The 16,453-nt window shown below is 45.1% G+C and overlaps 5 protein-coding genes across 9 annotated transcripts; 3 read left to right on the top strand and 2 right to left on the bottom strand.

Annotated features, from left to right (window-relative positions):
* Positions 1-1,358: 1,358 nt before the first annotated feature.
* On the bottom strand, positions 1,359-2,168 carry RB195_022240 (uncharacterized protein; the record flags this gene model as incomplete). Of its 2 annotated transcripts, none has more annotated exons than XM_064209298.1 (1): positions 1,359-2,168. In XM_064209298.1, the coding sequence occupies one exon, from the start codon at positions 2,166-2,168 to the stop codon at positions 1,359-1,361; it is 810 nt and encodes a 269-aa protein (XP_064065179.1). The 2 variants fall into 2 exon arrangements, with proteins under 2 accessions (XP_064065179.1, XP_064065180.1); XM_064209299.1 differs by having other exon boundaries at positions 1,359-2,162.
* Positions 2,169-2,184: 16 nt separating this feature from the next.
* Positions 2,185-3,413, bottom strand: RB195_022239 (uncharacterized protein; the record flags this gene model as incomplete). 2 transcript variants are annotated; one of them, XM_064209297.1, is made up of 2 exons in its annotated part: positions 2,185-2,367; positions 2,439-3,413. In XM_064209297.1, 2 exons carry the CDS (start codon positions 3,411-3,413, stop codon positions 2,185-2,187), a joined length of 1,158 nt encoding a protein of 385 aa, XP_064065177.1. The 2 variants fall into 2 exon arrangements, with proteins under 2 accessions (XP_064065177.1, XP_064065178.1); XM_064209296.1 differs by lacking the exon at positions 2,185-2,367 and having other exon boundaries at positions 2,370-3,413.
* A 534-nt stretch (positions 3,414-3,947) lies between these two features.
* On the top strand, positions 3,948-10,046 carry RB195_022238 (uncharacterized protein; the record flags this gene model as incomplete). 2 transcript variants are annotated; one of them, XM_064209294.1, is made up of 6 exons in its annotated part: positions 4,002-4,159; positions 4,298-4,373; positions 5,962-6,054; positions 6,121-6,292; positions 6,392-6,541; positions 9,979-10,046. In XM_064209294.1, the coding sequence occupies 6 exons, from the start codon at positions 4,002-4,004 to the stop codon at positions 10,044-10,046; spliced, it is 717 nt and encodes a 238-aa protein (XP_064065176.1). The 2 variants fall into 2 exon arrangements, with proteins under 2 accessions (XP_064065175.1, XP_064065176.1); XM_064209295.1 differs by lacking the exon at positions 4,298-4,373 and having other exon boundaries at positions 3,948-4,121.
* A 2,793-nt stretch (positions 10,047-12,839) lies between these two features.
* RB195_022237 (uncharacterized protein) lies at positions 12,840-13,977 on the top strand (the record flags this gene model as incomplete). Its single annotated transcript, XM_013447842.2, has 2 exons — positions 12,840-13,222; positions 13,602-13,977. 2 exons carry the CDS (start codon positions 12,840-12,842, stop codon positions 13,975-13,977), a joined length of 759 nt encoding a protein of 252 aa, XP_013303296.2.
* Positions 13,978-14,429: 452 nt separating this feature from the next.
* Positions 14,430-15,563, top strand: RB195_022236 (uncharacterized protein; the record flags this gene model as incomplete). 2 transcript variants are annotated; one of them, XM_064209293.1, is made up of 3 exons in its annotated part: positions 14,430-14,917; positions 15,057-15,327; positions 15,396-15,563. In XM_064209293.1, the coding sequence occupies 3 exons, from the start codon at positions 14,430-14,432 to the stop codon at positions 15,561-15,563; spliced, it is 927 nt and encodes a 308-aa protein (XP_064065173.1). The 2 variants fall into 2 exon arrangements, with proteins under 2 accessions (XP_064065173.1, XP_064065174.1); XM_064209292.1 differs by lacking the exons at positions 15,057-15,327; positions 15,396-15,563 and having other exon boundaries at positions 14,484-15,047.
* Positions 15,564-16,453: the final 890 nt, after the last annotated feature.

Genomic DNA, 16,453 nt, shown 5'->3' with positions numbered 1-16,453 from the left:
CTGAGAGGATCTTCGGAATTAAAGTCCGATATGCATGCTGAGCGTGTTATACAAGATATTCACTAAGATCAGCCTCACGCGCATGTATAGGACGCTGGATGAAGCCCAGCCTCAGGAACTCGCTGGATTCCGTCGGGGGCTCAGCCGCTTGGACGAGATCCGGACTGTGTCGAGGGTCATAGAGGATTGAAGGGAATACCTCCTGCCCTTTGTTCTAACCTTCGTCGTCCATGAGAAAGTCTTCGACAACGTAGAAACGAATCCAATACTGTCAGCGCTGGTCGACCAAAGTGTGCACGCGTCGTGTATGAGCACATTAGCTAATTCCTGCCTTCGATACACCAGTAAGGGACAGCTTTTCCACCGCCCTCTCACCACATCCATTGGAAAGGGGGGACCGCAAAGTGATGCCATATCACCGAAGCTGTTCAAGGCTGCGTTATAATGGATAATGAAATCAATTTCTTGGGAAGACAGGGGCGTACGTGTTGGTGGAAAATTCCTCTCCAACCTTCGTTTTGCGGACGACATCGTTCTCTTTTTGAGAGGTAGCAGTGAAACAGAAACGATGCTCAAGGAACTGAACGAAGTGGGGAAGAGAATAGGACTGCGAATAAACAGAAAGAAGGCACCGTTCATGAAGAACGTCGGCTGCGAAGACGGATAAGTACAAACAGAAGGCTTCCAAATAGTGGAAACTTCTTCATACGTATATCTCGGACGTTCTATGAACATGGAAAACGACTTGAAGGAAGAACTGAATAGAAGAATGAGAGCAGCTTGGGCAGCATTCGCACCCGTCAGAGAAGCTACGGACCAACTGACGGACCGCGATCTTCGTGCCCATCTGTTTGGCTCGACAGTTTTTCCACGCGCTCTGTTACGCAGCGGAGACGTGAGCAGACACCGCCGCCTTGTCTAAGAAGCTACTTACTATACATAGAGTCCTTGAATGAGGACTTCTAAAGTGTATTCGGTGCGCACAACACCTAGGCGGTCTTTGCAGCTCCGGCTTAAGAACAATGTCTCGTCTTCGCGACCCAGCGGAATATACATCGAAACCAAAACGTAGATGGGCCAGTCACATTATGAAAAGAATCGAAGATAGATGGACTAAAAGAACGCTAGAGTGGATCCCAAGAGATTCTAAATGCTCTCGAGGGAGACCGCCGACTAGAAACTAGATGGGTTGGTGTGTTCGCTACACGGTTGAACCAGCTTAGAGCTCAGCTGGATACGGCTCAAGGACCTCGTCAACGTCACTCTCGAAAATTGCGAACATCTTAGACGACAATGGTGAGGTAAAGAAACAAGTGTAAGAGATGCTGGGGCCCGCACGTCCAGTGAAGACGGGCCATCTAATTAACTATATAAAAGTCGGACAGGACTCTCTTTCTCTGTGCTTTCAGATTGTGATCACCTTGATCACCTTGACCTCCTTGATCTTCGAAGTGGTCGAGCGGGCGCCAGTAATTCTTCCATTTGTCCCGGTCGCGTGCCAGAGTAGCCCAGTGGTTCCTCCTTTCGCGTGGGACACGAAGAGCATCATATTTTTCCTTGAAGGACTTCGTGAAGAAATCTGACCATCGGGTCGGCGGTCTTCCTGTAGTGCTCTTAATATCACGGGGAACCCAGTCGCTCACGGCTCTGGTCCAGTGCTTGTCATTAAAGCGCATCACGTGTTCGGCCCACCTTATTTTACTTTCCTTGGCAAATGCGGCGGCGTCTCTGATCTTCGATCGCTGACGTAGGAGAGAACTTCGAATCCCGTCCCTCACTTGCGTGAAAGGGGATACTCCTAGCATCACTCTCTCAATTGCGCGTTCAGTGACGCTCACCGCGTTTTCTTCCTGCTTGCGAAATGCCCAGGTTTCCGAAGCATAGGTCAAAGCAGGAAGTACGGTGGTGTTGAAGAGGTGAGCACGGAGCCGGGTGTTCCTGGTCTTCTTCACTACATCCTCGATGCTCTTCGCTCCCCAAGCCGCTCGTCTCCTCCTGCCCACCTCGGGGGTCAGGTCGTTCATCATATTCAGCTCCCGACCCAGATAAACGTAGCTGGTGCAGTCGGATATGTTCGTTCCGTTGAGCGTGAATGGGCATCCGAGACCCATCCGTTCCGCAAGAACATCGTCTTGTCTAGATTCAGCTGAAGACCGATGCATCCCCATGTTTCGTCGAATTCAGTCAGCATTCGTTCCGCTTGGCTGACGCTGTTATCAGTACGATGTCATCAGGAAAACGCAAATGGTGTAGCTTCCGACCGCCAACCTTCACTTCCATGTAGTCCCATTCCAGCTTTCGCATTTCGTTCTCGAGGGTGGCCGTGAATATTTTGGGTGAGATTGTATCACCCTGTTGGACTTCCCTCTTCACGTCAATGATGATATTCTTGTAGAATGGCGGAAGTTCGTGAAGTTACTGTACAACTCTCGAAGTACCTTTATGTACTGAGTAGGGACGCCTTGGTTGTCCAAGGCTTCCACGACCGCTTCCGTCTCAACTGAGTCGAAGGCCTTCTTCAAGTCGATGAAGGTGAGATAGAGCGGCATCTTGTACTCTCGTGATACCTCGATGAGTTTCGAAACAGTGTGAATGTGGTCAATCGTGCTGAATCCTTTTCGAAACCCTTCTTGCTCGCATGGCTGTCCTTCATCCAAGACGTTTTCAATCCTATTAAGGATTACTCTTGTAAAGAGCTTGTAGATGACGGACAGTAGGCAGATTGGACGATAGTTGCCGATGTCATGTGGATCTCCCTTTTTATACAACAACACAATCTTGCTGGTCTTCCACTGTTTAGGAACCTTGCATTCCGCCAGATAACGTGTAAAGAGCCTCGCCAGAGTGTTGATGAGTACTGGCGAAAGGCTCTTCAGGTGTTCTGGTCTTATTCTGTCGGGACCGGGTGCCGTACGATTTCTTACCGACATGATAGCATGTCGTATTTCGGACGGGAGAACCTCTGGAATGACATGTCCGTCTACCTTCAGATGGTGAGGTTGGGAGTGGACGTGGCTGTCGAAGAGATCAGAGTAGAAGTCGTAGATGATTTTCCCCATCCCCCTTCTCGATGCAATGATTGTTCCCTTCGGGTTCCGGAGAGCAGTCATCATCGAATTGCGACTGGCGAAGTCTCGACGGGCGTAGCGGATGCTTTTCCCCGCCTCTGCAGCTTCAGCCAGTACTTCTGCTCTTCTCTCTTTAAGGTCTTCATTTATCGCCTCTCTGCAAAGCCTTGCGAGCACGGACGTCAGTTCTTGGTTCCATGCGGCTCGTGCTGCTCCACGCTGGCGTATCAGCTCAAGAGTTTCAAGAGACAGGCGTCTCTTGGTGGTTTTAGAACTCTCAGCCTTCTTCGCGCAGTCGTGAATGTGTTCAACGAGCCGGTCATATTCCTCGTCGATGTTGTCCATTGCGGAATCTTTCCAAAAGCCGGCTAACGTAGCCAAGAGATCCTAGTTGATGATAGTTCTGGGATTTCTTCCTCTGAACTTGGCGGCTTTCTCTGCTCTCCTTGTGAAAGAAAATCTTCCTCGGAGGAGGCGATGGTCCGATCCCGTATAGAACTTTGGTACAACAACTACGTCCGTCAGGCAGAACCTTTTATTGACGATGATGTGGTCTATTTCTTTACGGTACCCTCCACCGGGTGACTCCCATGTCCAGCGTAGAGAGGAGGGCTTCTGGAATTGCGAGTTCCCATGGATGGATTGTGATAACGTAGAAATATGTTGTGATCATCACCATATCAATAAAGATGATCTTACATCGGATCATGTTAACTGCTAGCTACTGTTTAAGCAACTGTGTGATTGTGTATATCATTTCTGGGAAGAAAATACGTGATGCAAAATGCACGAAAGGTACACAGGAGAGGGTGAGGCACACAAAGTACATTAAGATACACATTACACTAACACGTGAGAAACGGGCAATGCCCGTAAACCATGCTGGGTGTATGTATTCGTCGAACGAAATTACTGCGTGAAGACGACCGCGATATGAAGTGGAGGAATTCTGGCTTCGGCGAAGTTTTCTACTTCGCTATAACAGGAGCTCAGCAACCTGCGAACCGCCCCGACAGGAATTGGAAACTCAACGCCATCAACCTCACCAACGACGTCACCACCAGCCAATCACCATCATCAGCAACCACACGGTGGACCTCGTCATCATGCTACCAAAGCCACACACTAAGGAGAAGAAGAAAGGCAACCAAACTAGAGCGATAAAACATAACTGATTATTGGATTGCTTGTATGTCATTATTGAATTGTTTGTATGTGCAAGATCTCAGGAGTCTCTCCACACACGGCGTTTTGTTGTCGGTTCGCTCTCTTTGTTTTGTGGCATCCGCATACTATTCTGATGTCGTGGGTCACGTGCTACTAATTTCTTCGATTGTGGGGCTCATCTCTAACCCCAGTGTAATGCAAGTGCAGATGCTCAGCATCTGCACTTGCATAGCATTGTACCAGCCGCCTCGCTACTTTTTGATTAGATTAGATTAGGGGGTTAGATTCGTCTCACTACTTTCTGGGGCTGCTGGACCCGTTCTATTGCTCTCTGAAGGGTTAGCGCACCAAATTAACATTGTTGTACCCGTACTCCTATTTTCTGGTCTGACGCAGAGAGACCCGTCTCAGAATAAAGCCGGAGTTCAACCAATCACTGTATAATCACATACACACATACATATACAGTAGGATCGCTAATTCTTCGACAGAAGACGAAAAAGACGCGAATCCGCGTCTTTTTCGTCTTTTTTTTCATAACTCGCCGGTCTTGATTATAAGATCTGCACATCAATAGATTCGTGAGCACGAGCTCTACCTATTGAATGTAATTAGAACTTTCAAAATTTATCAAAGAAACAGTTTCCGAAAAAATTACCTGCGGGTGCATATTAACAAGGCTGAGTCCGAGATAATTGCGCCCCAAAGATATTTGATTTTTGACATAAGCATATTTTTCGAAAAGTGAAATGATGGTTACATATTCGTAATCTACATAAAACTGCGAACAATGTGATATCTTTCACAGCTATAACTCCATGACTCTGGAGATTTTGTAAATTTGAATAAAGTGACACGTTTGAACTCCAGGAAGGACCGACATTACTATCCTAAAATTGTTTTCTTACGAAATATGCAAGAAAACTCTTTGTTGTAGGAGGACCTCATCTCTTGGTTTTTCAGCTCAACAGGATTTTCTGTTTTTTTGCAGCTAAAGTTACAACTTCGGTATTTTGCATTTTTTTACTCTCATTTTTGACGGTTCATAAATCGCTTACAAACTAGGCTAGCCATCTGTGGACGCAGCACAACATAGAACACTCTCACTCTTATGAATTTTTCAGATTTTTTCTTTAATATGTTTCAGCTGCGGTCAGTTCTGAACCTGCAAAGATATGGAACTTTTCATGTGTTTTTATAGAAAACTTATTTTCTGCGATTTATTGGAAGTTTCTTCAAATATCATGTGGATATGTTTTTTCAAGAGAAAGAGATCTATTGAATGGTGACGATTTCAAAAGATTCTGTGTCATTCGAATTTTCATCACAAACTCCTTCAACATCTATGGGGGATTATTGTCATTCAGGCACGCCGACCCACCAGTTACCTTAGGACACACATCGAGCTGCGGCTGTTTTACCTCGACTTCCGACTTTTTTTTTCTATTTTGGACAGAGTTTGTCGGGAATATTCTATTCATTACAGAAGAACTTAGTGATATGAGGCACAGAGTGCTTCCCATTCACTCTCTTTGTTCTCTGATTTGAAGAGTAGTTCTCGCAAGTTCATTACAGAGGGGGTCGAGTTTCGCAGGTTACAACACATCCAGAATTGACACAGATTCCAACTCTGAGAAATAGTTTGTACTAAATGAGTATTTGAAGTAGAGATATACCACAATCGTAGTGTAGTGCTGTGTTCGCGTCGTCGCATCTCTTTTTCCAGGGATACGCCGAAATGGCTGTTGCTCGCGTTCTCAACTGTGGTTACGAAACCCCTTCGATGGAAAATAACACGGATTTTCTTGGATTAACAAATGTGAGTTGTGTCCCTCTGCTGACCTCCTGGGTGCCTCATTTTTGTTGTGAATTCTCCTTTCCTAAGATCGGGTATTCTTTGAATAACCGAAGAAGGTCTGAAACTAATCTTGTCGAACCTACGTTCTCGCGTTCGCTCACCGCTTTCGACAGAGAAAATTGTATTGGTAGACGCTGGCAAAGCGAGGCAGATACAACGAATCAGTATCCAGAAGTGGAAGGGAACAGCATAGTTGACGGTGGGTGTTTTCTCATTCAGTTCTACAACGCTTTCCCGCCCAAGACTGTATTTTTATTAATGGTATAGTTTTTTTTTTTCTGAAAATCATTAATTCTAGATATAGAAGAGGGGATGCTAACACGCTTGTGGTCTGTGCGTGGCTTTGGCCAGGCTTGGCATTGGCTACGTGAGAAGAAAAGAGCAGAATGCACACCTTTGAACGCATATCTAACGTATGTGACCTTGCCCTGGTCGAGCATTCTCCAAGGTGGTTCTTTATGTAATTACCAGTAGAATAATTGAAGTACTCGAAGGATACGGAGCAAAACTGACAGAGAATGGAATTGTTCGGCACAGTTTTCTGCAGTGTAAAAAAAAACTTAGGGGGTTTGGGTTAAAGTGAAAAGTTGCGAAAAAAAAAAGTTTAGCAATCGAGAACATGGTGTTCTCGTACAACAGTGTTCAGGCTAAACCTAAGCCTAAGACCTTACAAAGGTTTCCTTCCAATTAAAAAAATACAGCAACAAACAACTGACTATAGAGTTTTTTTTTTAAATTCGCGAATAAAACTAAATCAGTAAGAAGTTAAGTAGTTAAGAATCTAAAGGTTATTCTTACTTCGAAAGTTCTAGCGTTGAAGCGCTTACTTGCTCGGAAGGTTTACTTAAGGTTCAGTTTTCTTGTGACCGTAAAATTTGTATTCGTTTCACTCAACACAAAAAGTGTCGATTAATACTACTTTTGCTTGATTTTGGGTCAGCCCCTTATCCACCAACTTGGTCTCCGATTAGTGTTTAGACAGCTTGCTGACTAAGGGCTGCTCATCACTCTTGTTTTGAAAATAGATGTGTGCATAGTGTAGGGAAAAATGATGGGACTATGCAACTATGTAAACTAAACCATAATAGATAAAGCTGAAACCTCGCCCAAGAAATGGATGAAGAAAGTGCATAAATGAAAAGGGTGATGGAATACGTGAAAATACAATATTTCATGCATTTATGACAAACAAAAAACGGTTGTGACGAAGGGAGGATTAATTCTTTTCAATTGTGCGAAATGTGCTCGGTCGTGCAATCATAATCGCACCTATCGACTGCGCTACACTCGTCTTGGGTGCACTTATACGACGTCCTATAACATGCTCATGTATATGCTTCAACGAAGAATGAGGGAAGGTGAGGTTACTGTGAGCTGATCCGTAGAGGAAAAGAATAGAGTTGAAATGACACTTCATGTATGATCACATGCTTCGAAGGGCAAAACTTCAGTGGAAAAAAACAACGCCAACATCCAACTGTGCGAACACTACTTACAAAGAAAAGACAAAAGACACAAACGATAAAGCGATAAAGAAAAGTAACCTGAGGGCTATCGAAAGGTAAGGGAGATGTCAAAATCAAGATTAACAAATACTTTCTCCTGTATTGTGTTTGCGTGATGTCTCCAGTTCCGAAAACAGTAACAAATCCTACAGCCAACCTTCACGAGTTTTTTCGTCATGTTTGCAGTGACAGACATTTATGAGAAAATGATTTGAATGACATTGTGGATCCAACTGTGCGTGAGCATTTAGCGCGTCAGAACAATTGAAGCACAATTCTTCTCGACAATGTTAGATGTTCGCCATCATGCTATCATATAATATGCTACTTCGTCCGTCTGTCTATCGAGCTGGAATTCTCATCTGTACTCAAAGAATGTGTAGCTAGTCTAATGTAATTAAACTGGATAACTGTGTGATGTGTTACGAGGATCTGTCTTCACAATTTTGCTTCGTAAATTGGACGTGCTAATTATAGAAGTAAAAGGTGAAATCAAACTTGCGAGGCAACATTTGAAATGGGCAAAAATACATCTGAGAAAGCACTTACGTTACGTGTGATGATGAGGTGTGAGGCAAGGAGAGGAAGGGCTGGAAAATTGCGGCAATAGTGTTCCTCCTTTTGTCAGATATGAAATTGGGCGAGCTTCTGCCTCTGAATATAATCGACAATGCTGACCAGTAGGCATATCCTTTGGATTGTGCTCTATAACAATTACCGATATCACTTCTTTGTCTGCAAATTTCTCATTGAAAGTTCATGGACTGGAAACTTGATCACTGTGATGTTTGAGGATGCTGAATGAAACTTTGCCAGCTGAAGTTTTTATATTATATTTATATATATATTTTTATTTTTACCAGTTGCCCCCCCCCCCCCTTACATGTATCAACAAACTTCCAAACCCTTTTGTACTCCTTAAGATAATTTTCACTTTTTCTTTTGCATAGTTGTTAAATGTTTTGTGACCACGCAGTGTTTCCTAACATTAGCATCCACGCTTCAAAGGTAATGGTGCAAAACATGCAGAACATGCTTCAAAGGTAATGTTAACAGTGCAGTACTATTGCAGAATGATGTTACTACTAAGTCAAGTAGAATCCGGCGTTTGCAAATACTTTTCTCGCATTGTAAGAGCAAACTCTGATACGGTCTACATAGCGAATCACTCTTGTGATGGCTTGGTCCGATTCCCGATTGTTACCTAGGCTTCCGTTTTCCGGAACAATCTCCGCTGTGCTTTGCAGTTTCATCTTCAGTTACCTTTGCTCTACTATGAGGCCAAGACCGTTCTAGAGGAACTTAAACGTTATGAAGCGGATTTTTTTTTTATCGTACGGGTGTAAATAGTTGATTTTTTGGGTAATTTCACCAGCAGTCGTTTACGCGGTATCATTTCATCAATTGTATAGATGTAAAAAGTTGCCTTTTTGGATGAACTAAAGCTTGGATTTGTGGGTGTTTCATGATTTCCTGTGATGCTCACAAACTACGCTCCCGAACGTCACCCAATGATGGGAAAACCCCAACATCGAAATTTTCGGAAACAATAAATAAGAAATAAGTGAAGTGAAGAAAGCTTAAATGTTGGGATTGGCGGGGATTTTCCTTTTGAGTTTCTTCCGTTTAATCAAATGTGTCAAGCAGGTATTGCCCCCCACCCAAAAAAAAAACCACAAAAATTGAGCACGCTATTTGTTGGAATATGCACATAACGTGATCAGCAACCCTTCTTTTCTCAATTCGGAAGAAGGCGTTAGAGTACGGTTGGCTCCGGTACTGTAGATATGCGCTGCCATGAAGCTGTTGTTACTTCTGTTTTCCTATAGAGTACTTTGAACAGGTACTAATAGTTCCGCTTTCATGCTTTTTTTTGCAAGTTAAAGGCATCATCCCACGAATCTAGGGTGGTGCGGATTTCAAGTGGAGAGTTCCTAGACGGGGTCGTATATTATGGAGAGGAGGGTGATTCCGTCCATTTCTTCCTAATTGCAGGCCCAGAAGATGCGGCGCATGCTCAAGGCTGGCGCGCTCCGATCGAACTCCTTGTAGAAAATGGCACGCCGGAACGCTCGAACTCGTATCTTGAGGGCCGTTTTTTACGGCAATTAGGAAGAAATAGACGGAATCACCTTTCTATCCATAATCTACAACTCCGTACAGGCATAACTCACATGAAACCCGCACCACCCCAGATTCGTGGTGTGGTGCTTTTAAGGATGAGTGTATCAATCGTACACTCCATTTTCTTGCAGTTACAGTCCCTGAATAGTTTAAAACTAGGTCGGGATATATAGCCGCATCTTGCGATTAATTTGCGACTGTGTGTTTCGCTATGTTGTTTGTGAGCTACCTCTACAATAAGGGTTGTTGCTTTCAGATTTGTTAAGTGATCGTCCGAAACGGCCAATTCTGACGTTCGAGTTTGATTCTCCCATTGAGCAGTGATATTTACAGACATGTTATTTGCTCTTGATTGCAATTACTTGTTTGTTGTATGACGATTTCTTATTGCTTCTTCTATGTCATTACACAGAGGGTATCTTTACTCTTTTTTTCGACCATAATGTAACTGAAGTTTGTTTTTGATCTGTTCTTCTCATTTATTTTGTGATGTGCTCCTGAGAACATCAACTTTGGGTATTTTTTAGATCTCCCTTGTTTCCCTTTTTCATTTTGCCGAAAATGAGATATAAGTGTTATATTCGTTATTGGTGCTATTAATTAAAATATTATTATTAAAATCTATATGCAGAAAAGCTGCCAAAATAAGTGGATTAGGTAGTGTATCGCTTGTTCGTGCATACGTTAGCAATTGTGGTTTCACCAACGATGTAATGGGTGTTGCAAGTAGAGGGTTCCACCTTTAGTTCACTTTCCTGAACCACTTTACAGTGCGGTTTGAAAAAAAAAATTGATGTATTGTGGTGTGTTGTATGGGCAGTGACCTATGAGTTGCCGCAGTTTTTAATCACTCTTAAGTGATCACAACTGTATTATTGTGCCAATATGATAGGCTGATAGTGCAGGTGTAGACAAAGAGGTATCGCCACGTAGGATTGCGTGAGAGATCCATCGGTGACAGCGAAGAAACAGCCAACTTTTGACCGGAATGCCGTGGGTCTTATCAGAACTTGATGATATACATCCCCATATGTATCGGCCGATGGTGGCATAGCTTATGCTTCTTTGTTTGGGGATCTCAGATGTTTCGGTTCCGTGCTTAATTCGCTAGTCGTAAAATAAGATGCTGAACGCCGTAAAATCTGGATTTTTACAATCGACAAGTTTTAAAGCGGATTCCTCTAGCTATTTTTTCTTCATGATGCTGTATTCAGCAGAAAGAAGTCACTGAGTTCATTTCTGAAAAGGAAGCGAAGGGAAAGACAGCAGCGTAAGTTAGGGAAGTATAGAAGGACAGAAGTGGCGCAAAGTTACCTTCAAGTCAGCACTGATTTTGTTTGATGTGAGAGCTGGGTGCTCATCATTAACAGGAAAATATGAATATGCACCATGGTCTACCTACCCTACATCTCCGGCATTCTTGATTTATTGTGATCATAATGCGACTTCATCATATGTTGTTGTCAAACATTAATGAGAGGAGGGATAGTTGTAAGACCAAAATATAAGACTCCACGGAATAGCGACTTGCGAGAAGAGCTGATGTAACTCAGGTGGCTGTGTATGCTCCATTGTCCTTAATACAACGCGAAGATAACGTGACGGTCCTGATGACGTTATAGTGTTCTCTATCGTTGCAGTGGGAATGCGGAGAGAACATTAAAGTGTCGATGACGTCGCGGACTGTCCTCTATTCTTCCGAGAGGAGGGAATTGAGTTAAAATATGGGACAGCTTTGGAGCAGTAAGACGGGCCCGATTTCGTAATTGTGATGTCCAAAGATGTAGAGTGGTTTGGGTGCGTGAGTCTTCAATTTTGACCGCAAGAATACTGGATGGGATCTTGTAACGGTGTAATGGCATTAGAAATGTGCTGGTACCATGCAAGGAAGGTAAAGAATCGGTTGTTGGCTAAGGGTGGAGAAGAGGTGTGTGAAAACAGTCCACTAACTGACGCCTTCATTACGATATGCTTCGCATATGTTCTTGAACGTGCTAAGGTTCAGAAGCCAGAAGACATGATGGCAGGGCGGTATCGTACATTACTTAATCAAAGACGTCTCATCTAAGCATTAAACAGGATACCACGGTTCAGACTTGTAGATACAGATACTTAATCTGGTGTGGTGTGCAGGTAACGTTAGCTCGAGAAACTGAGCTGTCCGGCGTCAAATATTCGAATCACAATTTCCTGCGCTTTAATTGTGTTAAATATTGTAATCAAAACACTTGAGCGATAATAAGCAAAAAAGTTACTTTTTATTGTTTGATTATTGTGCTAGCAGAAACTTGACAATACTAGCTTTTAAGCAGAAGACGAGTCGGCACATGCACCAAAATGGTGCCTTGTCTGTAGCACGACGGTATTCGCCCTTGATGCTGCCCATTGCGTTATCTTGATAAAAGCGAGCCAATGGTATAAAGTCTTCCAAGTTGATGATTTCTCAGGGAATACGCACTCTTTGAATATAATGATCTGCTCTTTCGTGAGAAAAAAAAATTTCTCCCCGAAAGTCTATTATTCAATCCCGCGGAAAATTTCGTCACACCAGTGACATCAGGTAGGCAAATCCTACTAATTATGGCACGGTCGATTTTACTACAGCACTTTTAATGTCTCCTATTTGTAGTATTCACGGATCTCCCTCACTAGAGGGATCACAGCCGGTTAGTCGCGAGGCTACGTGGCGCGTCCCCGGGTGGCGGATAGGGGGCTAATCGCGGACCAAAAGCGACCTTGTGCTTGCCCAGAGACGCAGGTGGATTCAGAGGATGGACTCCCTGTTTCTGCTGAGCCAAGACTGACTCATGACATCCTTGTATCCCGCACGTCGGTCTGGCCAAAAGCCTGCAATCAAGTGACTGGGAAGTGCAAGGGAGGCGGTTTGGAGTCGCCTCCAACAAATAAGCTCCACATGTCCACGCCGGGAGAACGGAAATTCTCCCAGAAACTCATGGGACTAGAGGCTTGCAACCTGCCCATGGGTTTTAAAATTTTTACGCAAAACACAGTAATAGAAAAGAGCCTCCTGATTCCGGAGGAAAGCCTGGTACGGTAGCGCCAGGTAGGACGGGGTTGCAGGAGTCATGTAGGCTACCAAAACGAAAAAGGACTAGGATGGCGATCTGTACTTATAACGCTCGTACGCTTGCATCGGAAGCGGCTATCGAAGATCTGATGATGCAAGCCAAGAAGATCAAGTACGACGTCATCGGACTGAACGAGACGAGACGACGTCACCCTCTCAACGCCGTGTATGAAACTGGAGAAGAACTGTTCTTAGGAACATGCGACAGTAGAGGTGTTGGTGGAGTTGGCGTCCTCGTCAACACGAGAACGGCAAAGAACAGCGACTTCTTCGGACAACTTACGACCCGAATCGAACGGCTGCGGATAAGAAGATGTGGTCCAACGCCGGCTTTGACAATCTTCGTCTCTTACGCTCCAACATCAAGCTACGAAGAAGAAAATGTCGAAGCTTTCTATATGGACCTAGAGAAGTTCTACAGGGAAGACCACTTTTTTTATAAGGGTCACTGTTGGTGATTTTAACGCAAAGATTGGCCCCAGAGAACGCCTGCGGAACTTCATATCGGAACCCACGGCCTACTATGGAACAAACAGAGATAGAGGCTTTCTGAATTTAGCATAAGACTAAGACCATCCATGGAAACTCGTAATTCCAGAAGCCCTCCTCTCTACGCTAGACGTAGGGGTCACCCGGTGGAGAGTATCATACTGAAATTGATCACATCATCGTCAGTAAAGGGTTTTGCCTGACTAATGTCGCTGTTGTGGCAAAGTTTTATTCGGGACCATCGCCTCCACCGAAGAAGAGTTTCGTTTCCTCGAAGAAAAGAGAAATCCGCGAAGTCCCAGAACTATCAATAACTGGGATCTTTTCGCCACGCCTTTCGGACTCGGGTCGGGCTTTTGGGAAGATTCCACAGTGGACAGCATCGACGGGCAATACGATCGGCTCGTTGAACATCTTCATGACAGCCAGAGGGAGGCTCACAGTTCTAAAACCACCAAGAGATGCCCGTTCCCGGAAACTCTAGGGCTGATACGTGAGCGTGGAGCTGCACGAGCAGCAGGCAACCAGCAACTCACGTCCGAGTTTGCATGGCTTTGCAGAGATGCGATAAAGCAAGACCTCAAAGAGAGGAAAGCAGAAGTGTTGGCTGATGCTGCTGAGGCAGAAAAAGCATTCGATACGCTCGTCGAGAATTCGCCAATCGAAAGACGAGGATGATTGCTCTCCGGAACCCAAATAGTATAGTCATAGCATCGAGAAGGGGAATGGAGAAAATCATCTACGACTTCTACTCTGATCTTCGACAGCCGTTCCACTTGCCCCTTTACCATCTGAGGGAAGTCGGACGTGTCATTCCAGACGGTCTCCCGTCCAAAGTACGACATGCTATCATGTAACATATCATATGTAACATATGTATCTGTACGGTAAGAAATCGTACGGCACCCGGTCCCGACGGGATAAGATTTCAACATCTGAAGAATCTTCCGCCTGTTCTCATCAACACCTTGGCGAGACTCTTCACTCATTACCTGTCGGAATGAAAGGTCTCCAAACAGTGGAAGACCGGCGACACCGAATGCTCTTTACAAGAGAGATCCGTAACAGGACTGAAAGTCTTGGATGAAGGAAAGCCGTGCGAGCAAACGGGATTTTGAAAAGGATTCATCATGATTGTCTACATTCACACTGTTTCGAAACATCGAGATATCGCGAGAGTACAAATGCCGCTATGTCTCACCTCCATCGACTTGAAGAAGGCCTTCGGCTCAGTTGAGACGGAAGCGGTATTGGATGCCTTGCACAAACAAGGTATCCCTACCACTCAGTACATAAAAGTACTTCGAGAGTTGTACAGTAAATTCGCGACAAGAATTTCGCCATTCTATAAGAATATCATCATTGACGTGAAGAGGGAAGTCCGACAGGGTGATACATTCTCACCCAAAATATTCACGGCCACCCTCGAGAACGAAATGCGAAAGCTGGAATGGGACTACATGGAAGTGAAGGTTGGCGGTCGGAAGCTACACCACTGGCGCTTTGCTGATGACATTGTACTGATAACAACTAACACCAGTCAAGTGGGACGAATGCTGACCGAGTTCGACGAAACACGTAGATGTATCGGTCTTCAGCTGAACCTGCGAAAGACGATGTTCATGTTTAACAGATTAGTCTGGGATGCACCATTCACGCTCATCGGAACAAACATTTCTGAGTGCACCATATACGTTTATCTAAGTTGGGAAAAAAAGAAAAAACATGAAGAACGCCCTGACCCCTGATCTGGGCAGGAGGAAGCGAGCGGAGTGGGAAGCGCTTAAGGGCATCGAGGATGTAGTGAAGAAGATCAAGAACTCCCGGCTTCGTGCTTACTTCTTCAACGCCACAGTACTTCCTGCTTTGACCTATGCTTCGGAAACCTGGGCATTTCGCAAGCAGGAAGAAAACGCGGTGAGCGTCACTGAACGCCGCTTCACGAAAGTGAGGGATTCAAAGCTCCGTCCGACGTTAGCGATCGAGGATCAGAGACGCCGTCGCATTTGCCAAGTACAGCAAAATAAGGTGAGCCGTACACGTGATACGCATTAACGACAACCGTTGGAACAGAGTCGTCAGCGACTGAGTTCCAGGCGATATTAAGAGCACTACAGGAAGACCGCCTATTCGATGGTCAAACTTCTTCACGAAATCCTTCAAAGAAAAGTATGATGCTCTTCGTGTCCTACGCAAAAGGAGGAACCACATTTCGACTCTGTGGACCCGTACCCAACCCATTCCACAGAATTTTGACTTTGTGAAATTCATACCACCCCATTCTACAGCATTTCGACTCTGTGGGACCCGCACCACCCCATTCCACAGAACTTCGACTCTGTGGGACCCGTCCTACCCCATTCTAAGGCACTCGTACTCTGTGGGACCCGCACCACCCCATTACACAGAATTTTGACTCTGTGGGACCCGTCCTACATCATTCAAAAGCACTCATACTCTGTGGGACCCGCACCACCCCATTCTACGGAATTTCGACTCTGTGGAACCCGTCCTACCCCATTCTACAGCATTTTGACTCTGTGGGACCCGCCCTACCCCATTCTAAGGCACTCGTACTCTGTGGGACCCGCACCACCCCATTACACAGAATTTTGACTCTGTGGGACCCGGACCCACCCCATTCCACAGAATTTTAACTCTGTGGGACCCGCACCACCCCATTACGCAGAATTTTGACTCTGTGGGACCCGAACCCACCCCATTCCACAGAACTTCCACTCTGTGGGACCCGTCCTACCCCATTCTAAGGCACTCGTTTTCTGTGGGACCCGCACCACCCCATTCCACAGAATTTTAACTCTGTGGGACCCGCACCACCCCATTCCACAGAACTTCGACTCTGTGGGACCCGCACCACCCCATTACACAGAATTTTGACTCTGTGGGACCCGTCCTACATCATTCAAAAGCACTCATACTCTGTGGGACCCGCACCACCCCATTCCACAGAATTTCGACTCTGTGGGACCCGTCCTACCCCATTCTACAGCATTTCGACTCTGTGGGACCCGGACCCACCCCATTCCACAGAATTTTAACTCTGTGGGACCCGCACCACCCCATTACGCAGAATTTCGACTCTGTGGGACCCGGACCCACCCCATTCCACAGAATTTCGACTCTGTGGAACCCG

The sequence above is a fragment of the Necator americanus genome, chromosome X (genome assembly GCF_031761385.1).
Source record: "Necator americanus strain Aroian chromosome X, whole genome shotgun sequence".
In the NCBI taxonomy this organism is placed as follows: domain Eukaryota; kingdom Metazoa; phylum Nematoda; class Chromadorea; order Rhabditida; family Ancylostomatidae; genus Necator; species Necator americanus.
This window is presented reverse-complemented; position numbering and strand designations above follow the sequence as displayed.